The sequence below is a fragment of the Haliotis rubra genome, unplaced genomic scaffold, assembly GCF_003918875.1.
Source record: "Haliotis rubra isolate DU_JTF1 unplaced genomic scaffold, ASM391887v1 Scf12, whole genome shotgun sequence".
Classification (NCBI taxonomy): Eukaryota; Metazoa; Mollusca; class Gastropoda; order Lepetellida; family Haliotidae; genus Haliotis; species Haliotis rubra.
In genome coordinates this window covers 935,129-948,632 of record NW_025765114.1, presented here as the reverse complement: position 1 = coordinate 948,632, position 13,504 = coordinate 935,129, and the positions used below count along the sequence as shown (strand labels likewise).

At 37.1% G+C, this 13,504-nt stretch overlaps 1 protein-coding gene across 1 annotated transcript in view; it reads left to right on the top strand.

The window, feature by feature from the left end:
- The window catches only part of LOC124262110 (phosphatidylinositol glycan anchor biosynthesis class U protein-like), a 44,016-nt gene extending 30,824 nt beyond the window's left edge, over positions 1 to 13,192 (top strand). The window contains exons 10-12 of the mRNA XM_046696562.1: positions 6,418 to 6,542; positions 11,299 to 11,441; positions 12,859 to 13,192. Coding sequence (XP_046552518.1) covers positions 6,418 to 6,542; positions 11,299 to 11,441; positions 12,859 to 12,972 — 382 coding nt within the window. The 3' untranslated portion in view covers positions 12,973 to 13,192. The remainder of the gene's footprint in view (positions 1 to 6,417; positions 6,543 to 11,298; positions 11,442 to 12,858) is intronic.
- The last annotated feature ends 312 nt before the right edge of the window (positions 13,193 to 13,504 follow it).

Below are 13,504 nucleotides of genomic sequence, written 5' to 3'. Positions count from 1 at the left end.
GTGACAACTCTTAACTTGCTTAGTTCCAACTCGGACTGCATGACACAAATAATCAGGAAATATATGTACTAACTTATTTATGTCACTCTGCATATTTTTGACATAGCCGAAAATATTAAATTGTTCAGAAAATCTCATGAATGTTGATCTTACATTGACCAAGGTAACTTCTACACAACATATTCAAAGCAATGTGAAGTTAAAAAATGTCAACACATCACTATGATTGTTTTCTAAATAATTGTAAAGTGAAACAGATAGAAAGCCAAGTACAGTGGAAGCTGTTTATACTGGCCCTTTCGAGACTGAAGAAATAATCTGGCTTAGACAGCTTCCTGGATTGTAGAGCTGACATGGTTATCTAGGAGTGGAACTGAACCAGTTTTGTCACTCTCATATATATTGTTGTATCACGTGGTTCTCGCAATTACTGCACACATTGACAATAAAAGACATATATGTAACAACCCTCATGAGTGACACATGTCAACTTACTTACTACATGTACAAGTATAAGCCCATACTGGTTACCTCCCAAATCCCTTCAACCAATAACCCCTAGAACTTATAACAGCAAAGTGCATGGTCTAGTGCACTGCTAATCTCCTGTCGGGTACCTATTTCATACGGTGTATTCTCTTTTTGCCTGCACTTTAATTGGCTATAAGCGGATTAGGATAAACAGTCCAGTGAATGAACAATTATAGTCTGTTCAAGTAAGTGGAGTTCAGTACCCACTGACCACCAAGCTCACAAGCCGACCACACTGAACACAGTTCATAATGATTTTGTCAGCTTAGTCATTAAAAGTAATCAAATATGACATGATCGAGGCATGGGGTTATAAAACTGCACAATCTGGTTGGATTGTGAATGTGATTATTATGTCATATGAAACAAACAATACACTTGTATGTATTTATGTATAATGCACAGTGCACAAAAGTATTTATTTCCTGGTGTAACATTTAAGGCTTATTTATGTATTTGCTGATTTAAATTTCATCATATTTGTCAGACAATTCATTTTTGTATATTTGTATACATGCAATATTGTGTATGCATATGATGTTGCATGCAATATTAGTAAAATTAAAAATGTCACCATATTTTCAAATAACTCATATTTGTATATTTGCTATTGCTATATGCAATAAACAAAATGTGATAAACTTTACTGTTTACCAGCAAGTGCTGGCATACTTGCTTTTCTACTACAGACTATAGCGTTAATCCCCATTGTTGTAAAGATTGGTATGGTCCAGTAATTTTAATCCCAAAACAGTACGTGCAGGCAAAAAGAGAAACACCAGCCCCAAACACTTAGAAATTGAGAGAATGATTTTAATGAGCAATAACCAAACTAACATTTTGAGAGAATGGTTTTAATGGATGATAACAAAAATATTTTAACAAAAGTTCAATAATATTGAACTTGAGGTTTAATTAACTTCATTAAATATCATAATGTCATAACATACAAAATGTTTTTTTATGTTTTATTTTTCTACATGTTATCTGTCAACCTCAAGCAAATTGGTTTTGCTATGCTCCAGCCTCATGATCCCCATTTTGTTTGACTTTTTATCTTGGTACCCCAACAAAACCGCAAAATCTGCAATAAATGCATCACAAACTTCAGGAAAATATGTCAGAAACATTTTGTTTTGTGTGTTTGAGATAGGTAGGTCCTCCAGAATGAAACTTAGATATTAAAGTGCATAAAAAAGCAATTTGAAACTACAATCGCTTGTTAAAGTGATTCCCCCCTTGTTTTGGAGACACTACCCACCCCCTTTCAGATGACGTAATTATAAGGACATAACTTATCCTCATGTTTTCACTTATTCATACATGATACCAAGAGTTCAAATTAAATACTTTTTGAAAGAAACATTATACCCCCAATGTGTTGTGATATATGAAATTTTGGATATGGCTTTGCTAATTGACTACTTTTTTAACACCCCAAATCATCTCAAATTATTTATCTCAGTTTACTATCTCCAACACTATTACAACTGATATAATTATGATTTGCAAAATCTGTCTACTCACTAAGTACATCAGGAAGCTAGAACAACAAATGGCGTCATGTTTGAGCTCTGCCGACAGAGTATTTCATGGGTCATTTATCACAACAAAGGATCAAACGTTTGTTTTCATTACTATTATTGCTGCCATGGACTGGTATACCCGTAGTTATAACAGTCAGACGGCAGTTTTCACTGGCTACTAGGAGTTTGCCGATAGCTCAGTGAGTATTAGTCCGGTAAGTGATGTTTCTGGCCACTTTCTTCTAACCTCGAAATTAAAATTGTCTAAAATATTTAGATATTTTAGGTCCCAAAACCTTGAAATTTAAATCACCTCGAAAGCTCTGGGGGTCTCAGAAATCGAAATTTTAGTACCTTGAAAATTTCCCAGTAACGGTTGTTCATCTCAGTTATTTAAAATGAATTACTAAAACCCTAATAACAACAGCACAATCTTATTCCCTTCTCATCTGTAAACTCTGTGCCGCTTAATCTCACACTGTATGCTCCACCTGTTATCTCCCCTTTGGGCCAGTTCATTATGCCAGACAGGTAAATGGCACGTGTTGTTTTAACAACCCCCATACTGAACTAAGAATAAATTATCTTTGTCGGCAAACCATGTAGTTTCAGTTAATTGGTGAAAATACAAATCCGTCCGACTCCTTGCCATGCTCCAGACTAGACAGCACTCATTACTGTATACACATATTCGGGTTGCTCATTTCATGCCGAGATCCGGAATTGACAGTTGCCTGATTGCAGAGCTCTTAAATGACAATAAATGTATGAGCCACGAACAGGACTGAGATTTTGTGCTGGTGTTGACAACTTGCCGGGTTGGACAGCTTCCACTGTAGTATAATTTTCTATCTGTGTTCTTCAGTTCTGCAGTATTACATTTGATGCTGGCCTGTAAAGCCAAAGAAGGCCTTCATCTAAATTCCTCACCAGTAGAACTGCTCACTATCTTATGTGTGCCAACAAGTACTAAAAAGATGGAGACTAAAGATATATATGTTCACATGAAAACCGTGTTTCAGCAATCTTAGATGTCTATTTATTCACAAAAATGACTAATATTACATTCCAGTCTCAGTTAGTTATGACTGCATAGTGTTTGTTAAAGGTCACATGCAACGCAAAACACAACTTTGCAGATTCAGATCCCTTTCGGTATGGACTTACAGTAACAAATTATCAAAAATGCAAATTCAACTTATAAAGTTGAAAAATAACGCGATGAAAAACCCCGAAATCAGAGTTCAAACGATTCACTAATTTCACCAAGCGCTGGGGTGAAAAGTGGTTTCAACAGCTGTGCTGTGCTGCGCTGCGCCCATAGTGTATGCGCAGTGACTAGGTTCACGCGGCTTGAACCGAGAAGGCAACTCGTAAAAACTCAGCAAGTGATGCGTGCAAGGATTATCGCTGTGCTCGAAGTTGGAGAACAAAAGATGTTTCTTGAGATTACAAGCATCTTGGTCTGCAGTGATAAAAATACACTGGTCCCATACTTTGTGTTATGTGTGTTTAACATCTTGGTTTTTGGGGGTTGGCAGATTTGCAAACCAAGTTTTAAAGAAAGTGTAGCATTAGAAATACTAATTTCTTTGTTTAAAATTGCTTTGCTTGAAAACTGAAATGTTTGAAGACAGACAGACAGAGAGATTATTTATTTATTTAAGTCTTGCCCAATACAACACATAGTTAAAATACATAAAATAAAAAGCTTTTTGTTGTATTAGCCACCCGCAGGGGTTATGGGAGACAGTTTCCCCTAATTTATACTTAAAACAAACAGAACTGAAACAGACAACACATTCTTCTCACATACAGGACATATTCATACTTCTAACAACCAATATATACAACCCAAGTCCATCATATACCGGTACTACACACACCCACAACTCTCCACCCCAATTCCCCCACTCACAAAACCTCTACCCCCATAACACAACACTACAACACATCATCCTTCACACACACACACACACACACATACTCATTCATATATACAAGTTTACACACATGCATACGCTCATAACATTTCCAAAACTTCATCATGTATCATTCACTCGTACAAATCGACATATTTACATAGAATGTTACAAAACCATAAGAATAATTAAAATTACACATGTACACAAGATAGTTTAAAAAAACAATTTAAAACCAGATACAATTAAAGTAGTAGATTGGGAATTAATTTGTAAGGTTACATCTTCTGGCAAACATAGCAAATAGGGCATTTCCTAGCTTTTTGTGAATATCACAGTGATACGATGTTGTTTTGTTACCCCTGGAAAAAAGTTTGACGATAGCGTAACCCATGCACACAGACTGCTTTTTTTGGTCCTCAAAATTTGGCTTATAGACGGTAGTATACGGTAATTGCATTAAGTAGATTAGTTTTTCAGATGAAGTGAGGTTTGTAAAGTATGACATTACCGCAGCATCTTTCAAAAGTTTGTATCTGATATCGTCATAAGTAGGACAGTCTATCAGAAAATGTGTTTCATCCTCAATCACATCACAGAACTTACAGAGGCGTTCGTTGAGTGGGGTTACAGGTCTGTTATAGTGTCCTGTTTCTATGGAGAGAGGTAGAGTCCCGCATCGAAATTTAGCTGGCACTTTTCTTTTATATCTTGGCATTGGACAACAAAGATATACCTCTGGTATTCTATCTTTCTTAAATGTACGATATGTCCGCAGTTTATTACCATTTGTAAGATTCTTATCAGTCCATAGTTCTTTAAACCATAATTCATCATCAATTTTGGCTAAGTGTTGTTTAATTATTTTATTTGAAGCCTTCTCACTATTCCCACTGATTAGGTCCAAGTTGAATGTGATTTTGTGAGCAAGGGAGATAACTCTTGACACATGTCTTTATGGAAACAGAAAAATATGTTGATTGTGATAAGCAGTCTCTGTTACAGGCAAAATTCAATGTCTGTTTTATTGACACCTATGTGTCTGCCTGCCTGTCTGCTAATGACAATATGCAATACACAACTTCAATCACTGACCACATGCAATTTGAACTCTAAACGAATCAGGCTATACACCATAAACAAAATACATTGATTTATGGCTCAGAGTTCTGTCTCTGTCACATTATGTAATTACACAGACAGGCAGGTGTGATACTTGTACACATGACATGTTATAATGTCTGTGGCTTGCAAACAAACAGCATCCATTTTTCTCGGATGACTGGATCGGACGGAAACAGGTGCAAACTCAGATTGTCATTTTCAAGTCCTGCTTTGTACTTGAACGAACAACAGTTTCCAGCCACACAGTAGTTCACCATCTCAGTATTTGTTGATTGGATCAAACGCAAATGCAGACAAAATGAGCATGTATTTACAAAACCCAACATCTCTACATACACACACATAATGAGAGACCGCTTCCATGGTGTAGTGGTTAGAGCATCCGCCCAGAGAGCGGAAGGTCGCGGGTTCGATCCCCAACCGCGCCATACCAAAAGATTTTCAAATATGGTACTTGTTGGTCCCTGCCTGGCGCTCGGCATTAATGGGTACTACAAGGAGTGGTCGGCTCGGAGTCAGTTAAATGTGTCTGAGTGGGGTATTCATGCTTCACTGCGGCATGGTATCTCAGTGGGCTAGCACTATAAAGCCAGCTTAAGTCTGGGCTAGTACAAGCAGCCGCACATACACATACACACGCATGCACGTCGTCATATGAGCGAAATATTCTCAAGTACGATGTTAAACCCAATTTCACCTCACCTCACCTCACATAATGAGCCCTCAGCGCATTGGCAAATGAAACAGTCAATGAAAGTCTTTGTTACACTTGAGTGCACACCCACCCGCTCTGACTGGGTTCAGTCTCCCGGGTGCCTCGTTTCGAGGGAAGTAAACCCAAGAACAAAATATTGCACTTTTGATTTATGATTGTACGCTTATAATTTTGTTTATTTGTTTTTTCATAATCAGCAATGTATATTACATGAATAAGTGATAATTGTGTTTTAATTATGTTTGTTTTTTGGTTGCATGTGACCTTTAACTGAACTGCATGGCATTTCAGCTAAAACCAATGACATACAAAATGGACTCATTATGTTTGAAGTTCCAATCAATTCATTGTTTAAACATTTTTACTTTCTTACGTTACTTTGATCATAGTAAGGAGCCAAATTTGTTTCTTTCAACAGTTAATCATCAGTTAATATACACATTGACTGTTATTTTCAGTCAGGACGCACATATTGCCTGATCATATAGGTATTGACTGTAACATATGCAAATGTATTCACTAAATATTTGTCATTTGTGTACCCTAGGATTCAGGATATTGTATTTTTCTTGTGATTTGGATGTTATTTTACTTTCAGGGACAGTCCAGTGTTCCAGCTGTACATGTTGATATTCCTGACCAGCATCTTCAAATCCTACCCGAGTTACGCTGATGCAGCACTCTTCTTGTCTCTGCTGCCACTGTGGCAACACTGCTTCTCATGTGAGTGAAAGTGTCATGTAACAGTTGCCATGTTGACACCATCACAGGTCTGCAGAGATGCCACCCCATACAATTTTATCGTATTCATTATAAAAAACAACACAAAATACGCTACTACGACGGCAGTAAAAATATACGAATTTTTAAAATAATACATTAAATTAAATTATCAATTAGCATACGTACCATACACAAAAAATTTCAACCCCATTTTATTCAGTATCAAGCTATATGTGGATACTTACTACAGATTTAGATGAGGACAATGTTAATAACAAGGCCTTAGACTATATATTTACGTTTTTTATTTAATATGAAAATTCTTTGGAAAAGTTAATACTAATTTGGGTCATAAAATACTAATTTTTGCATCAGTTTTTGGCCAAAATACTAATTGGGCTAAATAAGGGTTGGCATCTCTGGGTCTGGTTGCACAAGAAGTTAAGGAGGGTAATGCATGGAAACTTTGCATTAAAGGTTGTCAGCCTTAAATTAGCATTCTGTACATTGTACTCATTGCTTAGTAGTTAGTTAAATAGTTGGTAGTTCCATGAATAATACAAGCATCGTGACTTAAATATTGTACACATTGAAAGACACTTGAGTACAAAATTGGGTTTCCTACTGAGTTGTGTAGCTCCTTATCACAATACCAAAGTGTATTATACCTCTGATTCTATCGTTTCTAGTACTACAGGTTTATTTTTGGTTTGTGCACACATTTCTCACTTTTGCTTACACTATAATGTTGTGTTTAAATCATAGGAAACATTACAACAAGGCATTTGTTATTGCACAGGCAGTCAGGGAAAGTGGAGTCTGCTATGATCATGTCTGATAATAATACACACATTATTAAGCACCTCCAGTCATGTTTATAGTCATGAGAGACACAACCCCACACCATGACAATAACTCCACCAAAGACAACAGCTGGTTGAATGGGAGGGGGGATATAGGTTTGAGCTCCGTCCATTCGTCCGAGATGATGGGGACAGAATTTCCCCAAAATGTTATAAACAGGGAAACCAAATGCAGTGTTATGGCCCTTTTCATGCATTTCTTGACTTCATGCATGTTATCCCCAAACAGATTTTCTCATTTAACAGCTTATGTATCACTATTTGTAGAAAGATTGAATAGTTTTCAGAATAGGAACAGAACACTGTGGCAGGGGATATTGATGACTATGTCTTCTTGTTTGTTGTTTTTCATCTGCATCATGCCACTCAGTTTCTCTGACTGATCTCACAAATTCTGATAGCTTTCCATACAGACTGCTTAGGAATCCTTCAACAGTCTGCTTTGAGAAAGTTTGGTCTTTGCAAGCATTGAATATGTTTGTAAGTTCTTCTGAAGAACATTGATCATTCTTTCTGACCCACAATGAAAGTTGTTGGTCATTGTGAGCCATGAACTGTGCAGATCTTCAATTTCTTGGACAATGTACCCCTGGTTAAATATCTGCCCCAAAACTGTATACTTAGGAAATACAGTTCGCTCTACCAGCATGTTTAGTGTAATAAAGCACACTTTCGCCCTGAACAATTATAGTTAAAGTACGAGGACGCCACTCAGTTGTTACATCAACTGGGACTGATAGTCAACATCAAGAAACTCAACGGCTTCAATTCATCAGGGCAGTGTTTGACACTTGACTGGACAAGATGTTCATCCCTCCTGACAGATGGACGAAGATATCTTTGAGATCTTTGATTGACTTTTATTCTGTACTATGGGCTTGTTAGTAATCAAGCTTCATCAGTGTACTACAAGGGCTTTATCACAAGGCTGTGTTGTGGCATTATTTCAAGCCACATATGAGGATACAAAGGTGATCCATATGGTCTCTAACCTCCTCCCACAAGTAATCAGGTTAGCATGAGTTTCTGATGGGGATTTCAAAATGTTCCTCTCATGTGTTCTTTGACTATTGATGGCCACAATTATATTATAAGGGGAAAAAAATGAAGCAGTCATTGGCAGGAAAGGCTCAGTGAATCAAGGAGAGATTACCAAACCATTAACCTTTCACCTTTATGTGTAGTCTGCGTGGGACAGTTTGAATAACTCACTGTCTAGGCCTGGGACTGAAAGGGAGCTGTGTGTGAAATTGAGGCAGAGCAGGTTCCCAGTCTCTAAGCTTCCTCATTTTTCTTTGGCAATGATTCAGCGTGAAATCAAGAAGATCATGAATGCCAGTCTTTGGGAGGATCATGTAAAGTATCCCTAAGGGTTTTTTCTGAAGCAACCCTTCAAAGGTTCATGCCTACCTAGGATCTGATCTTCAATCAGAATACCAGGTCAGTCTCCTTGTGAGTAAAGTATCTTACAGTTGTCAGCCTACCTGAGGACTTGGATAAACTGCACCCATCATCCTACTTTGGGATAAGTGTATAAAGTGAAAAAGGACAATCTTAACTATAAATTGTATATTTATAATTTTTATCCTATATCACACAATCTACTCCCGCCCAAAGAACCCCACTACACAGGTTACAAGCTTGGCTCTGGCTCCAAGATGAGAGAATGACCTCAGCTGGGTCTCACATGGTCAACCAAGCAACTTTTGTTCATGAGCTGTCTCTGATATATAAAGTAAACTAAAACTTTTTTTTATGTTTTTGACTACATACCAGTTACAATGTCATGCCTCTATTTTAGAACACCATGTTATTATGTTCAGATCTTTAGGCAGAATGGAAGTCAGCATAGTGAATTGTAGGAGCTATGCTATGCCAGTTCATATTACAGTGACAAATCTGTACTTTGTGTAGCGATCGAAATAGTGCTTAATTTGTGTGCCATGGCACTTTAAATATTGAAATGGCTGGGATAGGAATTTTTCAATGTGCCCTGGCAACAACGACTAAAATTATTAAAATAATACACAACATGATTCATTTAATGTTAATAATTCAATAATGGAAAATGTAACAAATTTGACCAACTGAAATGATTCAGCACCTATGTTTACACCTGATCAAACTGTTTGTTGGTGGCACTTTCAACCGCACAGCTTAACATGGGTATGGCTGTTTGATAAAAATGTTTGTGAGTTGGTTTATGGGTCGAGGAAAAAGCTGAACTATTCTTTTAGTCTTGATAGTGTTTAGGAAATTTTACAGGTGTACATGATGTTTGCTGATTTATTAAAAAATAAATTGAAATGACATAGTTGTAGTGATGGCTCAAGTTAAATTGGATCATCAAAAGGTATGGGCACAAAAGGTACACCTAAATTATCTGTCTGCTGTCCAAGGGCACCCTAAAAAAAATTGCATTTCTATCCCTGCTGGGTAATGCTATCCTTTTGATTTTATGCTTGACATCAGCCTTAAACGTGAAGTGTACACAATAAAATCACATATATTCTTATGTGAAACAAAGTGAAATAGTTTAATTGTTTAATATCAATGTTTGAAATTATACACTCATTTTTCTTACAACGAAAGAATAACCCTCAAAATAAGTGCTGAAATGTTAAGCCATTATGCAGCCCTTGTTTGCCAAGCTAAACAGGCCAGAGTTACCGCCCTTTGATTATGACGTAATTGGTGCCAGTTGATTTTAGACTGGTCTCCTGTCTTGTCCCAAATCAAAAGATAATAATACTGAAATTAATCACGTGAGAAAAGTTTGTGAAAATACGAAAGAGGCATAAGAACTGAAAATGTAAGCAGCAGGAGAGATTGAGTGTCGTGTGTTTTCATTCATAACCTCACGTCAATGAAAATACCAAATATGTGTAACAATGTTGATGTACATATGACATCACTATCGGGAAGTGACACTTTCAAAATGGCGTGTTCACTGACACGAGTTCCCCAGATTTTTCGACAGAAAATTTCGTTTCAAGCAACGTATATACATAAATGTGACATGTAAGTAGTCCGAAACATTAGAATGACAATCTGCCGGTTGTTATTGTTTTTTTGTTTTCATTGTGACTATGGGAAATAGTCAGAAATGAGGAGAACTTCCATTGTCGGGGTGCGTGAGTTAATTTCAAACAGGATTAAAAACTGCCAATTGTATTTATCCTCGTGATGTATTTGGATATGGTATCGGTAGGTGGGAAGAGTGGAAGAGGTGGGACATATATTGTACGATTTATGTAGGAATCAAGTAACAAACATTGAATGCCGACACATTCACCGATGGCAAGCTAGATGTAGAGTATAAACGTTTTATATTGTGTGAAAAACGATACGGTTTGAAAGGCGACAGACTCTGGTTGAATGTTGTACAATTTGGTTATGTGGTTACACTGTTTGTACAATGTATACGTTTTTTCAAACTAACATCATCACAGTGTGGAACTGACCACATAGCCAGCTGACGGCCAGGCAACAGCTGGATTAAAACAGTTAGCCTGCGTGTCGAGACACAAGAACCACACCTATACCTGCACCACGTGAAATGGGTCTAACAACGTCATTTGTTTGTCGGTTTGGCACCAATGACGTCATTATCAAGGGACATAAGCCATGGTGTGTTTATTGTGGACATAGAACTCTCGGTTAATGAGGAAAATTTGAATCGATATAACGCAAAAATAAATTAGTTACTTCTGATATATGTACTGTTTTGGCCATAAAACTACTTGACAAACACTTTTTATGTTGAAAAAGTGCAAGACAAAAAGGTTAATTTTCTATAAACTTGTCCTTTAAAAACATTATTTACAGCAGGGTATCACTATGATACCATTTTGGAAATGATTGTCATGTCTGGTTTGATATTTTTGTTTCAGATATGAGGAACAAGTTTGTTGTGGGATGCATGTTCCTGTCTTGCTCTGTGGTGGCGCCAATATTGTGGCATCTCTGGATTTATGCTGGTAGTGCCAATGCCAACTTCTACTTTGCTATTACTCTCACATTCTCCACAGCTGAGGTAGGCCCATGTTTTTTTCTGTAAATGTTACCTTATAGAGCAGGCATTCATTCTTTTGTGTTGTTATTATGTGCAGCCTTCAAGTAATAGACAAATGATGGAACAAATCTGCATCTCTGTGGTAATTTATAGTGAGCTGGACCAATGTTCATGTCCTGCTACCCGGCTTTTCATTTCTTACTGTTTTGTAAGATGTGATGATCTAGGCATAAGGCTGGCCACATGGTACAATATTGATTGGCTTCCTGCAGCCTAAGTTATGTTGTGTGTATAGGCTTTGATAAACAGCTTCTAGTCAAGCTGGCAAAATGGAAACCAAGCAAATATTTTTTTCAGTTTGCTTCTAATATAAGAAGATGACTGAAGCCAGTGTGCACAATGGTTGTGTTGTCAGCTTTGCTGTGCAGAGCTTGTTGTTTTTAGTTTGAGAATTTAATCGGGCATGATTGTTCATTTAAGTCAACCCAAAATAACGGAAATATCAGACATATGCGTAATAAAATCCAGGTTGAAGTTATACTTTCATGAGATTAACTTTGGACTTTGTGGTGGGATGAGATTTAATATTGAGACAGATATTTTTAGAGCCAGCTAAATAGATATCTTTTTTATTAACACTATGAACCTAAATTTGTTTTTAAAAGTATCAATTTATTTTTCATGTTAGACTAAGGGGCGGTGGGGTAGCCTAGTGGTTAACACGTTTGCTCAACATGCTGAAGGCCCGGTTCGATTCCCCACATGGGTACAATGTGTGAAGCCTATTTCTGGTCCCTCGCCGTGATATTGCTGGGATATTGCTGAAAGCAGCAAAAAACCCAACTCACTCATGTCAGACTATTTCTTTTTGGGGCCTTTGATTTGCATTTAGAAGTGATACACATAAGATATAGAGTTTTATGGATATCAACGTCTTTATTTTGAGGAAACAAATTTTCAGAGTATATAGTAACTTCTCATTAGGTGAATTCACTGGATGGAGGAGTAAGTATATACTCTGAAATGTTGTGTTCCTCATAATAAAGAAGTTGACATAAAAGTCTCTTCTTATTTCTTTTATCTTCCTGCTATCTGATTCATTTCTGTTCTTCAGATAATATCTATGCAGGTTGCCATGTCTTGTACCCTGTTAAACAGATACAATATGAGCTTGAAAACAAACAGAACTCCATGGAATAGATATCACTTCAGTTCTGCCCCAAACCATGAAGTTGTATGTAATCAGATCCAAAAAGAACCTATCGCCACCTCCTTTTGAAACAGAATATAATACATATTGACAATTTATTTATTCAAGTGTGAATGGTGAATATTATGCTGATTTAGCTGAGTCAATCACATTAGCATACTTTAAAGATGATGCATCTCATTTGAATATGATCTTTTTCCCTTAATTTGTTTTGTTTGTTTTCAACAGATATTTTTGGTGACCGATTTGTTGTTTGCCTTCTTGCGACGTCAGTATGATCTGACACATGGGATGGATCGGAAGCTTGACGATGGGAAGCCAGCACAGATAGTTCTGGACTGACTGCTCACACAGCAGTACTGGCCGTATCATATGCAGTCATCTTTCAAGTTACATTCACAGTGTTTTGTGTGGTTGTAGAATTAGGTCCTGTGATCATACATATATGTGAGGATTGCAAGTATGTAAATACAGTCAAATCCCGATGAGTCGAATCTCTGGGGACCAAGTAATAAATTCGACTTATCGATGTATTCGAGACATAGGTATGTCTATAAGGGTAGAAAAAGAGATGATGCAGTCCTAATTCCTCCGCCTAAGCATTTGTTTATCTAATGATTTCCCTATCACTAATAGGGGCACCTTATCAGTTCCAGTCTGATTAGCACAGACAGTGATTTCCGTAAAATCACTAATCTGCCTTTTGAACTCACCCATCAAAGGCGGAAAGGTGTGAGACGAGCTGGTTTGTTAATTGGATCAGTTTGCTACACCAATCAACTTCTCATTGGCTGACTTCGGCTTATGTATACAAGATTGCTGTTGTTTGAATCTCATGGGACCAAATTTTCTTCTCGAGTCATCATGTGTATTT